The sequence below is a fragment of the Schistocerca americana genome, chromosome 7, assembly GCF_021461395.2.
Source record: "Schistocerca americana isolate TAMUIC-IGC-003095 chromosome 7, iqSchAmer2.1, whole genome shotgun sequence".
NCBI lineage: Eukaryota > Metazoa > Arthropoda > Insecta > Orthoptera > Acrididae > Schistocerca > Schistocerca americana.
In genome coordinates, this window is record NC_060125.1 from 389,037,729 (window position 1) to 389,052,141 (window position 14,413).

At 39.7% G+C, this 14,413-nt stretch overlaps 1 protein-coding gene across 1 annotated transcript in view; it reads left to right on the plus strand.

Annotated features, from left to right (window-relative positions):
• LOC124622007 (cytochrome P450 4C1-like) overlaps positions 1-14,413 on the plus strand; it is a 47,742-nt gene that overhangs the window by 16,796 nt on the left and 16,533 nt on the right. The window contains exons 4-8 of the mRNA XM_047147558.1: positions 1,172-1,357; positions 5,323-5,392; positions 7,361-7,487; positions 11,483-11,555; positions 11,645-11,754. Of these exons, the coding sequence (XP_047003514.1) occupies positions 1,172-1,357; positions 5,323-5,392; positions 7,361-7,487; positions 11,483-11,555; positions 11,645-11,754 (566 nt within the window). The remainder of the gene's footprint in view (positions 1-1,171; positions 1,358-5,322; positions 5,393-7,360; positions 7,488-11,482; positions 11,556-11,644; positions 11,755-14,413) is intronic.

A 14,413-nucleotide genomic window follows, 5' to 3' on the forward strand; every position in this document is an offset into this window, starting at 1 on the left:
TCACGGCCAGCAGGAAGTATATGCGTGTGTTGGTGTTGCACTTTAAGTAGATGGTGGATGGTAGTTGTATTGAATACAAATTGAAAAACAGTGATACAATAATTCCCCCAAACAGGGAAGTTACCGTGATGCATGTTCGTACTACTCATCCATCCTTCACCTATCCCTACGTTCCATAAAGTGCCGATAATAACCCATGGTGATATAAAGGAAATTACTGGAACAATAATCACAAACATACCTTGAAATTATAACTATATTCTCCAGTAATATGTATACAATTTCCTTTTGACGTCAGTCGCAACTGAAACCTCGATATTTACGGACGTTACTTTTACATTTAAATCATTTTCTTTAATGGCGATTACAAAATTCTACTCGTTACATAAAAGGTATTCGCAACCACTCTCCTCCAAGTGTAGAACAAAAGTTCCTTAGCCTTTCCTTGTATGACCGTAAGGTCATGGAATAATGGCGTCGCAATCCAGAGAGCACCTAGCTCTCTCGCTGTGCATGTACATTATCGTTGGTGAGCAGTTTGCGCATTCTTGTAACATTATTAAACTCACTTAATCAAAAGACACGATACAAAGAGAGACAGTACAAATTGGGAGCGAATATATTATCAGTATGGCTGCTATCAAACAACATTCAGAACTAACAGATCGATTATATTGGGTAAAATCGACCCATCACGATACTGTCAAACTCTTTTGAAATAAGAAGTAATATGTCCACCTATCTTTAATAAATGTTCTCATCATTCATGAACAACAGAAGGACAAATTATAAAAAAAAAAGTCACACACACACGAGCGTAGTGCATCAACTCTTATCTACATTGGTTGCTTTTTTTTACACGAGTTCCGCGGTAACATTGTAAGTTCTGTTTTTATCAAGGATTCATGGATTATAGACATTCGAAGTCAGTCCCCCCCCCCCCCCCCTCCCTTCACCAATATGCCATCTAGGTTCTAGCTCTGCATCCTCAGCCGGGTGCTGCAGGAAAGCGTGCAACTTAACGGAGCATTTAGTTGAAAGTGGAGGCGCTGACTGCACGAAGTATCGGAGGATGTAATTCAGTGCCAGAATGGACGGGAATGTGTTCTTCACTGTGTTCTTAACCTCAATGATCCTCCACTGTCGCTAAGAACAGCCTTTATGTTTACAGGTTCCAAGTGGCACACGCACCGTAAAATGATTACGCCTGCTTTCCACTTCCGCATATTAGACAACTTCGTCGAAATATTTGCTGAAAACGGAGAGATTCTAGTTGAGAAACTTAAACCAAAAGCTGATGGAAAAGACTTTGATATCTACCCGTTCATTACCCGCTGTGCTCTGGACATCATTTGTGGTAAGTGAATATGAAACCATTAATATTACTGAACTACAAATAAAAAAATAATTAAATTTTGATTCACTTGCTATGGCTCTCAGCTGGCATAATCATTTCTGAAAAGGAAATTATCGGTATAATTTGTATATCTAATCTCCTCTGTTTAGTACTCTGTCTTGAATCTCTCATCCTTCTTAAACATCATCACACGACTGGTTAACTAAATGCGCTACCAGACTGCTGTTTCTGTCTCTTCATACTTCGTAGGTTTTACATTAGGGACAAAGAGTCGCATTACGTTTACCGTAGGCTATCTACTGCTGTTCGTTTTTCGAATCGGTCGAACATAGGCAGCTGACAGATCGCAAAAAAAAGATGATGTGAAGGAAACACATAAAAATAGAACTAGAAAACAACATTTATTCGCTGTAAATTGAACAGAGTATGCAACCATTTAGTACAGTAAACTTAATTAAGTTTTCGCCCTTTCGCTTCTGTGTTACATCATCCACTGACACGCCAGAACCCTCACTGTGCTTTCTACCAACTTACTCTCATGTTATAGATAAGTAATACTTCAATGTATGAACGTTTCGTCTGGCAGATGGATTCTCGCTGTCAAAGCTTTCACTATCGAAGTACGCACTTTTGGGCAATCGTATCACTAGTGTGTTGCTATAGTGATTTTGAGCGTACTTCAGCTGCATCAAAAGGCGAAACCGTTTACCAAGGGATCTTTTACAGAGGCCTTTATCTTCTAACTTTCGAGGGAATCTACTGTTCCAACATTTCTTCCGACTCAGAGTCTCCACTTGTTCGTAACCCTCACCCATTTCTAATTGGCGAAAAACTGTCTGTAAAGGCTCAAGTGTCATGCGACAAAGCAGAATCAGACGAGCATGCTGTACCATAATTTAATTCGTCACGGTACACTTTCCGTTGCTTTGAAGGATTGAATGGACCAACAATATTGCCTGGCTTTAAACTGAGGCCCTCCGGTCCTTGGGTTTCCGTATTCTCAATTCTTGTTTAACTCTGGAAACGTGTGATGCTGCTGCTGGACACGTTAGATATTTGTTATGCGACACTGTATTGGGCCGGTCCTCAGACAACACGTGGTGGTCGTCGCTTGTGATTGTGGATGGACAGCCATAGCAGGCCACCACACTATCATCCATTTAGTATTCGCTGGCACTCGATGGTGAACCCTCTGAAGAAGTACATATCAATCATGCTACTTAAGCGTCAGTATCTTATTAACACTGGACTTCAATTCGGAGGGTGCGGAGTACTAATCTTCATCCAGTGATCCTCAATTGGGCTTTCTGTTGCTTGCTTTAATCATGTCAAGTTGGCTCTCATATGAGCAATAAATGGCTACTGAGGTAATGAAACCCTATTCTTTCCTTTAAAAATATAATCTATGATTACTGCAGTTTGCTTGCGTGAAAGAAAACTGTTGCATGTACATCACTGAAAAAGAAATGTCCTGTGGTTAGGGGGTCTCGTCGGGTTGACCGGTCGTCTGGTCCAAGTCTTTCGTAATTGACGCCACTTCCTCGACTTTCGTCTCGATTAGGATGATATGATGCTGGACACAACACAACACCCCAGACCCCGAATGAAGAAATTCTCCGATGCAGCCCAGATTCGAAACCGGGCCCCTCGCATAGGATTCTGCCACGCTGACCACTCAGCTATGAAGACGGGCGTGTACACCACTGATTTGTATTATATGTACATCGATTAAGACACAAGAAATTATTTACCTTTGGCATAGTTAACCGTATCTGGAAGGGCGTGTATCGTTCACGGGCGCTCTATGTTCAAAAATATGACCATCAGTGGCTGATTTGTTTTATGAAATATTAGACAAACTTCCGGACATTGGTAAGTTCCTGCTGCGATATTTTGGAACAATCGAAACCGTGGAAAAGTGGTTAAATCTCACAATGGTTGATCGTCTTATTTTCAGTGTTGAACAAGTATATGCTACGATCAATAGGTGCTATTTTTCAAGGGCGGAACTTAGCAGGCTTGGTGGCTGTTAAATAGAAATTCCACTTACTATATGAATGCTCGTTACAGACAGTACTAAACCTGGGAGGACTAGATTTTGCATGTACTCGGTGTTAGCATCCCGGAAATTGAGTGCTAGGTGGCTTACTACTCAGCTGGCGTGTAAGCTGCGTTCCAGTAGAAATACTACGTAATTACCGTAGCGTCTGTGAGCATTTTCAACTCCCACATTACATCAAATATCGTCATGTTTGCTCTGAAGGCTAGCCCCCCTATACCGCTCTCGCTGTTACACGCTATAATTACCCAGTTTGGGAGTTTTATAAAGAGGTAGTCGGAGGAGGGGATGGTTAGCCATTAAATAATGTAATTGTAAATGTAAATAATTTGATGTCGAAGAGTGCAGTCCTCCCTTGATCGGTTATACTCTTACCTGAATACGATGTATTGTTAAATGCAGTTGCGTTTGGCATCTTCAAACTGACGAGAGAACACGAAAGACACTGATGTTCAGCGAACGCCATTCCATGCGCACCTTTACGAAGCGTCTGTCAGTCTTGCTTACATTTGCAAGAGAGGACTCTGGATTTAAAGGATATCTGTGACCATAAAACTGATAAATAATACGAAATGAAAATGTATTTCCACATAGGCCTTTATAGCGTCCTTACAAAGCACAACGTGGAACTAAACTTCAGAACGAAAGGCTCTCAGTTGGAAAATAAGACTTAGCAAAGAATCGGGAGTTGAAACTTTGTCAACTGGCATGCAGGCCATCAGCGTGTGCGAAAACAAAGTAAACATCAAGTTTCACGCAAATGCGAGGCCAAGCGCCAGAAGCAGGGAACATACAGGATGTTTGAAAATGAATGTACGGGCTTAAAGGCTTTGTAGCATTTAATACGTTCAACTTACAGTGATAAATATTACATCAAATGAAAGAGCAACCGAAACAGTTTTGTTAGTACACCAGTGCACAAAGCGTATGGAATGACCAAGACTGACTGAAGAATTTGTTGAACGAGTGAGTGTCTTTAACGCGTAGCCACAAGAAATCAGTTAGGAAGGCTAGTCGTGAATTATCAGTTCCAGTGATCTGTGCGGAGACTTTTAAGGATAGTCTTAACGACTACGTCTGTATCGTTTGCAGTTGTTACAAGCTCTAAAGCCTGCACACTAGGTATACGTGCCAACTTTGCAAAACGAAATGTTGCTGCACGACGATGAAGATTTACTTCAGAAAGTATATTAGAACATTTTTCTTAAGATGTATAAAAACAATTGCCTTGTCGGTTACCTGCAATATATGCACGAAGCTATTAAAATAAATAATAACGGTTTACTGCAGAAGCCATTCGATATAAATTAGGCTATCAAATAAACAAAATAAACATGAATCGCAAATTGCAAGCAGCGGGAAACCTTATGTAGAACTGTCAAACACTGAAGTGTTCGAGAGTCTAACAATTAATGCCACATGGCCTCAGTGACAGCAGTGAATTTGCCGAGAGGGAATAAAGCATTTGGCATTTTCGTCACTTCTTTCTGACCGTATCTTCTCAGTTTGTCGGAGACCTGTTAGAGGTTATCTGTGCTGCCGATGGCCTGTACGTATGATAATATAACCAAATATCCAGCCTTTCACCGACATATTTATAATGGTTCCCCACTTACTGGTAAAGTATACATTATTGTGTTACATATACAAGTTTTCCGTACGTTCTTTGGATGAGAGCGTCACTCTTGTTTTACAGATATAGATATAAAGTAATTTCAACCGAGATAACTTGACTTTCAAACAGTAATGTATATACCAATACTGTGGTATCAACACAAGCAGTTCATTTGTCGGAGGATAATTTCATAATCTGTAAGATTGCAGAAATTTATATTATTTTCTAATTTCATTTAAGAAGATAGAAATGCACTTGTACTGACGCTTTATTTCCTTTTCCTACGACCAGAAACAGCAATGGGAACCTCAGTCAACGCTCAAAATCAGACACACTCTGCTTACGTCAACGCCGTTTACAGGTACGTGTTTGAAAATGAAATCCTACATGTTGTAAATATAACAGTAGAATATCTACAGCCCTGCATCCTTTACACTGTTGACTGAAATTATGTCTACTATTTTTAGTTAAACTTTGGTTTATTGAAAGCTTGTATTATATTACCTGAAGGTATTTTAATCAACACCTATTGATCTAAAATACCTCATATTTAAGAAAGGGGTTTCATTCTATATCTAATACAGTAAATAATGTACAAGAATAGCAAACTTACTGCTGCACAATTACCTGCGAATGATCAGTTTTCACACAAGTGCGGAAATAACGTTAAATATTCTATATATGTAGAATATCGGAGGCTGGCAGTCATTTATCAAATTTTGTTCCTTATTAACACGTAACCGGCTTCATCCATGTATGTCCAACTTCAGATGTGTACATTCATATCTTAAGCACTGCAAGTCGTTAGCGCTATGTAGTCTGTTTTTATGCTATGTGACTCATATTTATTTCGTCGTTAGGACTACGTTTGTTTAGCTTGGATCGATGCTTCTAGTTAGAAAAGCGAAATGCATGCTCTGCTTCCCAAATTTGTTTGTAGTAGGCAAGGAAATTTCACAATAAGGTTAAAAGAGATACATTTTTGAGATGAAGGTCACTTTTCCAGAAAATTAGAATATACCTCGCAGATACTACATGTAAATGAAACAGGCAGAAAGGTGAACTAGTTACGAGAATTACAAATATATACACAGCAGCATGAAACTACTCTTAAATGACCAGACAGAACTAGCAAATTAAAAAACTCCTTCAAACGTTTCACAATTTTTTCTACAATACTTACGATGATCAGCACGTTAACTGAGTTCACTGTGTAACTTTTGTACTTGAATTACATATACAAATCACATTGTCTTAGTTATGTAAGTATCATCATAGAAACAACTGTTAAACTTCAAATGCGTCTGCGTACAACTTCGCATACTACACTATTGCTCTCTCACGCTATATAAAGGGAATTGTAAACACCAGCTCTTGCTTGTTAACAGATGTAGCTATATAATCACAATATGATGCAACTTAATGTCAAATATTACGTAATTTACTGATCCTTTGTTGTACGATAGACACCACAGATGAACCTAAGTCTTGTCGCGGAAACGGAAATTAAAAAAAATAAATCAAAAAGCCGAAGAACCAATGAAAATTTTTAATATGTCAATGATGAGCATATTTCGGCATGATGTACTGTAAACTAATGTTCCACTGTTTCCACTAAAGCCAACAGTGAACAATCGTATAGATTAGACCATATCAGCCGTGTGACTCCGCTCTGTAGATAATCATTGATCGATTTACAACCACGGCCGTTATACAGTTTGTAAGGCCTTTGTCCAAGGCTTGTATGCCTTAAAACCGTGGGTGAATGCTTATGAAGTGCTATCAAGTGAAAATCGGTAACAGTTTATGTGAAATTAATCATTGTACGCTATTTAAAGCTAAACTATTGTTCAGACTATATATTGTGCAGCGCGACAAAGATTTCCAGGTAATAAAAAGTTAAGTTTTTCTTCCTGATAATCATAATTTTTGCCAGCAGGGCATACACTCGCTTTTCGTAACTAAAAGCATCTCGTTTCAACATCGAAATAATTATTTCTCACTCGGTGCAACAGCAGAGCCACATATGTGATTTCAGCCATGTGAAGTCAGGCTTATGTATTTGATACCTATTATGGCCCGAATAAAGAAGTAAACGATCTTAAAATGGTGACTGCTGACTTTTATTTCGCTCCCATTAATTGTCAACATGTCACACTAGTTCAAAGTAACACATAAAATTGTTTTACGTATTCTACAAATTGCCCCGTTTCAGTTCACTCCGATAATTGGCGGAGCTAATTTCAGTACTATGTAAATATCTAAAAATGTAGCCCCAACTTTAGAACAAGGATTAGGTTCAGTTTCTGATACGTTTTATTAATTTCAGGATCAGTGAACTCACCGTGAAAAGAATGATTAAGCCATGGCTGCACTCTGATTTCATTTTCAAAAGGACTTCGACAGGGCAAGAGTACTACGACCAACTGAATATCTTGCACGGATTTACAAAGAAGGTAATGGAAACATGTCCCTTCCTCATTTTTCCATCTTTGCCAAGGAAGCAAAAAGCCGTATTTGCTACGTGCTTTCTACTGTTTTACAAAGAAGGTAGGTAAGTGTTGTTCTCCCTAAATTTTTTACAGCTTTCTGTGCTTGTCTGGGGTGCTTCTCATAATATTGGCTGTAACGTTTTTCCGTCGTTGTCTATGGTGATTTTATTTCTGAGGAAATAAATAGTAAGAAAGCAAAATTTAAAACATTAGTGAACAAATGAAGGGTCATGAGCAGTGTGATTCTCTTGATGTCCGCTTACGCATCTATGGGATCAACAATGAGTTTCATAGCTGCTTGTCTCAAGCGCGCGCAAGGCCGCGATTTGTTAAAGCGAATCCTGCAGATGTGACTGCTCACGATAAGTCGGTCGTAAAGAAGCAGTCGATCGCTAGCCGAGTAGAAATTAGTACTGAATTTTACGAACGGTAATAATAGTAATAATAATTATTGTTATTATTATAATCATAAAAACTGAAGAGTAATTAGCAATTAGGCCATGTCGTGCATTCTTGAAAACAGAACTTTTATTTGAATCTCCTGGAAATATGTATGTTACTGTACCATGAAACCTGATAATGGTATTACCTGTTTTCTATGGATGGGGATCTTACTTGTACAAATCTGTGTTTTGGCTGCTCAGTTCAGGAATCGTTCCACGTCTAAAATCACCTTGTCATCGTTCTGGAAATTCCTACCAGACAGTGATTTCTTTGTCCGTGGAAAGAGGTGAAATCAGTGTATGCCACGTCAAAAAAATATGGGAGAGGTGGCGGTGAGATAAAAAGGTAAATTTGATAACCCAAACAAGCAGCTTCTCTGACTGTATCCTGTACAGAATGAGCTGGAGCGGTGTCGTTGAGTAAAACCACTTCTTGTCATGTTCTAAATGTCATGTAAGATGTTCAGTACGGATCCATGACCGATATTTACTTTTTCCACTAATGCCTCGATTGTGATGCGCTGATCTTCGAACATTAGGTCCGCTGCTTCTCTTGCGAATCTTGGTTCTTCACCAATAGTCTATCACTTCACTCTCCGTTAGTCACCCTTGTTTGACAACAGTAGAAGTATCCACGCCACGTAACCATTCTGTCATATGATGGTGCACTGTAGCCGTGTACGTCCACCAACTCAGCACGGATTTTTGTAGCTTTGTCCTCGTTCAAAATCAAGAAACAACTCACCATTCTCTGCTCCATAAGTGAGCAATTTTGTCTCCTCAAGCGGCGAGCTACGGTACTGTGGCAAGGCGAGTTTAATGTATGCTAGGACTGCAGACATTTGTTCGAAATAAACAAAATACTAATTTCGTAATTTTATTTTTTCAAAGTGATAATTAAAACTTTATGATTACCCTATCACCTATAACTTTCGCCGCAGATATTGCGGTAATGGAAGTGCTATTGATGTGTGGTTTTCACAGACTGGATTGGTAGTCGGTGGCTCGTATTGTTAGCCAATAAAGGATAGTAATAATACGTATAAAATGTAATTTTTATTCAAACATACAATTTTTAAATGGATCAATATCTATAGACATAACCAAATTAAAAGTAGGTTAACTTAGAATATCAGTGGTGTTTGTTGCAGAATTCTAGCGCGAGCGGTTTACGATATATCATATTTTCAAAAGTTTCCACACCAACACCTGGTCATTCAATCTCCGTAGTTTTGGGTACGATGTTGTTATGTTTGCTTACTGTGTGCTTCTGTGTTCCTTGAATTCATTGCGACTTGCTAGTCAGTTAGTGTGTGACACTTCAGGCAGTAGATCGTGAGTGAACGATGGGACTTACCAATACAGAAAAAGCCGACATGCTCACGGTGTGTGCAGAGAGTAGGTAGAATACAGTTCGTTCTTGTACGGTGTACGCGGCAAAATATCCCAATCATTGTCAACCATTTCGGCAGTTATTTATCAAACTCTTCATAGAGTTATTTGAAAGTCTTAGCGTAACACCTGGACAACGAAACAGAAGAAAACAAGTGACGAAGAAGAGGGGGAAATTTGTTGCTGTTGCACTTGATCCGCACGTCAGCTCCCGTGCAACCGCATTAGGAACTGGCTCGAGTCAGGCATATGTCCTACGCATTCCTCATAGACATAATTACATCCCTATCACATTTCTCTCCATTAAGATTGTTGTGACGTAACAAGACTGTTACGCCACACTGAAGTAGCCGAAAGAAAGGCACGCGTACACACACGCCGACTGGCGTCAAGTCTGGAACAAGATACGTTATGACTGCTATCAAGAAAATACGTAGCTTTGGAATATACTTAACTTTATTTACTCCTTGTGATACATCTCTCTGGGCTATACAAATGAGACTCGTAAGATACATGCACTGTTACAATTGGCGCCTTGCTAGGTCGTAGCCATGGACTTAGCAGAAGGCTATTCTAACTTCTCTCGGCTAATGAGAGGAAGGCTTCGTCCGTCTTGTCGCTAGCAATGTCGTCCGTACAACTGGGGCGAGTGCTCTATCGTATCTCGAGACCTGCCTTGTGGTGGCGCTAGGTCTGCGATCACACAGTGGCGACACGCGGGTCCGACATGTACTAAATGGACCGCGGCCGATTTAAGCTACCACCTAGCAAGTGTGGTGTCTGGCGGTGACACCGCAAAGATCTGCACGGAAACGATTATGAGATTCATGTTAACTTTTGGGGCATTAAGACAGGATACTCCAGTTGTAAGATTGTTTTGTTTAGTGATAAAGCCGCATTTATCAATCATGGCCAGATAGACCGCCGAAACATGCACTAATGGGCTGTTGACAATTTCCGGTGGCTTCATCAGATGGAACGTCAGCGTCCATCGGGTGTAAACGTGTGGTGTGGGATAGTGAACCATCAGTTCAAAGACCCGTTTTACACAGACGGATTTCTGAACGCGGTCAAGCATTGCAACCTACTAACAGACCGTCTTCCACGGATGCTAAAAGATGTTTCTCTGCATACTAAGAGGAACCTGCGGTACCAACATAATGGCTGTCTACCCCTTAGTGTACAAAATACTACAGCATGTCTTCATGTATTGTTTCCAAGTCGTTGTATTGGACGCGGAGGATCTGTACATTGGCTGGTCTGTTCCCCGGATTTAGCGCCTATAGACTCTTTGCCTGTGGGGAAAGCTGAAACATGTTGTCTACAACGACAAACCAACCACACCCAATGATATTCGACGACATGCTACTGTAGCCTGTTCGGACATCTCCGCTGAAATGCTAGCACGTATGCAGCAGCCGTTCCATACCAGACTGAAAGCGTGTATTGCCACCGAATTGTCTCGTCACTGGTGACAATCCACATATCTAGCGTATGTCCTATTGTTCTCCAGTGTGTGCTACCAAAGGGATTGTACAAATGTCGGTGATGAAACTTTTGAAAATACGACATCTCGTAGACGATTCGCACTAGAATCCTGCAGCAAACACCACTGACACTCTCATTTACTCTACTTTAAGTGCGTTAATGTCAATAGCCATTGTTCAGCTTACAAAAGTGTAGTTTGCACAAAAATACATTTGGTATGTATTATTACAATCTGTTTTCGGCTAACAATAAGAGTCCCTGACTACCAATCCATCCTGTGAAAACTGCACATCGATAGCGCTTTCCATTTCCGCAATATTTGCGGTGCAAGTTTTAGGTGATTCACGTATATTAATATTTTTCTGGATGATTTCTACTTTTGCATTCAGATCAATTGGGAATTAATATGACACTCAAAAACTACGTGACCTGGCGTTCCTCTATAGAGCGAGCTGGGTAGCTGTGAAACACTGAAAAGCCATCTCTACTGGTCTTTACTTCCGATTGTCACTTGCTCCCGCCAACAGCCGATACAGAACATTGCCTGCCAAAGCAGTGCACAAAGTGTATGTATTGTTAGACTCTAGCAGATAAAGAAACCCCTTCTAGAAATTGATGACATCTTTTCTCTTGCAGGTGATAAGCGAAAGAAAATCAGCCCGTAAGGCAAACGGTGCCCAACCGAAGACACCTCAAGAGGATGACCTAGGTAAGTGTTATCCTGTTTATAATTGAGACAGAATGACATCACTAATACAGTGGAAAAGGTGTTCACCCACAACCTGATATTATTTACAGGTAGGAAACGACGTGTGGCTTTCCTGGACATGCTGTTGGACGCTTCTGAGAACGGCCAGAAACTTAACGATAAGGAATTGCAGGAGGAAGTGGACACCTTCATGTTTGAGGTAAGAACCGCTGCTTTCACGGGTATGAGATTTCAGATAAGGAATATATCAGCAGCTGAAATTTAATTTGTAGAGAACGTATTCTGGAATTACTATATGCACTTAACTGATTCTGGAAAAAAATCGTAATAACATGTACTTCCAAAAGGTCAGGGCAGTCGTGAAGCCCTTTAACTTCGACGTGAATTGAGGTGGTCCCGGCTAGAAAGTGCCAAGCCACATTTTTATGCTTTCCAGATAAAGCCATATTAATGCCTGAATTATTAAATTTTGGCTGAACACACGTAATATTTTTCTCTGGTATATTTTATTTTGTTTTATGAGACATAATACAAATATTTTAAACTACATTATATAGCAATTAATATTTTAAAATAAGATGGAATGTTGCTTGGCACTGTGTTGAACAAGCATTTTATTAGACAAATATTTTATTAACATTGTAAGTGCTTACAAACAAATGTTTATTTACTTTCTATCTTAACAGACAACGTTGCATTTCAAAAACATAATAACAATGACCTAAAATACTTCTTCTACACCTTCTTCTCCATTATCTTCATCACTAACAGCAGCAGGCAGCAAGTCACGAAAAAAGTCGTGGTAGGTTAGTGGAACGTAATTAATTATCATCATTACATCGTTCAGTTTGATTTTCTTAATTTCAGCAGGTCCATTGTATTTCGTTCTTAGAGTCATGGTAATTTTAGCAGAGTCAGAGGGCAAATAAGTGTGTCCAGGAATAAGGAAATAATGCTCAATTGCTCCAAACCGCTTTGTGTGGATCAGGTAGCTCCAAAATGCCATTATATTCCTGTTCTTATTCTGATCCCCACAGGGTTTTTTTTTCCAGAGATGGGTGTTGTTTCAAAATATTTGAGGGTACAGCTACCAATATCATCACTACCTTGGCCTGCAATACTTTCATTCCATACCAGCATATGTCCAATATTCTGGCTACGATAATGTATTCCAAATTTACATGTCTACAGTTTTCTGGAGTAGAAGGCAACAGAGGAATTGAGCTTAGGAGTGGGAAATATTTGCCGCAAATCAATGAATATGGCATGTAGATTCGGATCATGCTTGGACAACTCTGAAAATTCACTTAGTTTGACTTCAAAGATTCAGCATAACGCAAGTGTAATTCCTTTTTTATGCGTGTAGCAGATTTCTTTTCTTCTGTCCCATTTTCTGTGTTTACTTGGAGGGAGTCACACCCTTTTATACATATCTTCCACTGGCCCTATATTATATTCTTCACAAAATATCTTTCTGTACTTACTTTGAGATACTGCTTATGTGTTTGCATATTTGTAATACTGACAGTAATTTTCATACAGCTATATAATATTCATATCACTGCCTAAGTAGACTCTTTCAGTATTTTGTGACCTACTGTTATGAGAGCAGTACTTGGGAATGGACTTAATGTGAGCAAGGGCACCATTCACCGTATCACTAGTATAAGCATTAGGGCGACTGACATGTTTACGTCGTTTATCAGAAGAAGGTGCTCCGTCTTTAGTTTTTATTCTCGATATTATATTATTGATACGGCCTCCGTGATTTTGTAATCCATGAATGCTCATAAATGATTTTTTTAAAACTCTTTCTGACTTTCCATTAATCTTAATTCTAGAAATGAAGGTATTGTCTTTGTAACAATTTCTGGAGAATTTTTCTTGTATATCCATTTTACAGAACATGCTTCTATACTGCCACAGAGCTAGGTATCTTGCTTATCAAAATCTCCCACATCCCAAGATCCATGGACACTTTTTTTATTCCTTCTTTATCCAACCGAAGCTTTCGCATTTCTGCTATTGTTGCTATTAGATCAGAATTACCTGCAGTAGATGTATATTCACGACCTTCGTTTCTTTTTTTATGCCTATGAACCTTCTTCGGGAGTTTCACCATCTTTTTTGATCTTTGTTGTTTTGGAGGAGTACTGAATGGCAGTCTCTCATGTGATGCCGTTTTTCTTCGTGAAACAGAGTTACTGTCATCCTGACAAAAGGAAATATATGTATACAGTTTAAAGGCAAATTGTTGTACGAGGTGCATTCAAGTTCTAAGGCCTCCGATTTTTTTTCTCTGGACTGGAAAGAGATAGAAACATGCGCATTGTTTTAAAATGGGACCGTGTTCATTGTCAATATATCCCAGAGATGGCAGCACCGTACAGCAGATGGAATTTTACCGCCAGCGGCGAGAATGAGAACTGTTTTAAATACTTAAAATGGCGACGTTTTCCATACTTGAACAGCTTGCAATCATTCGTTTTCTGAATTTTCGTGCTGTGAAACCAATTGAAATTCATCGACAGTTGAAGGAGACATGTGGTGATGGAGTTATGGATGTGTCAAAAGTGCGTTCGTGGGTGCGACAGTTTAATGAAGGCAGAACATCGTGTGACAACAAACCGAAACAACCTCGGGCTCGAACAAGTCGGTCTGACGACATGATCGAGAAAGTGGAGAGAATTGTTTTGGGGGATCGCCGAATAACTGTTGAACAGATCGGCTCCAGAGTTGGCATTTCTGTGGGTTCTGTGCACACAATCCTGCATGACGACCTGAAAATGCGAAAAATGTCATCCAGGTGGGTGCCACGAATGCTGACGGACGACCACATGGCTGCCTGTGTGGCATGT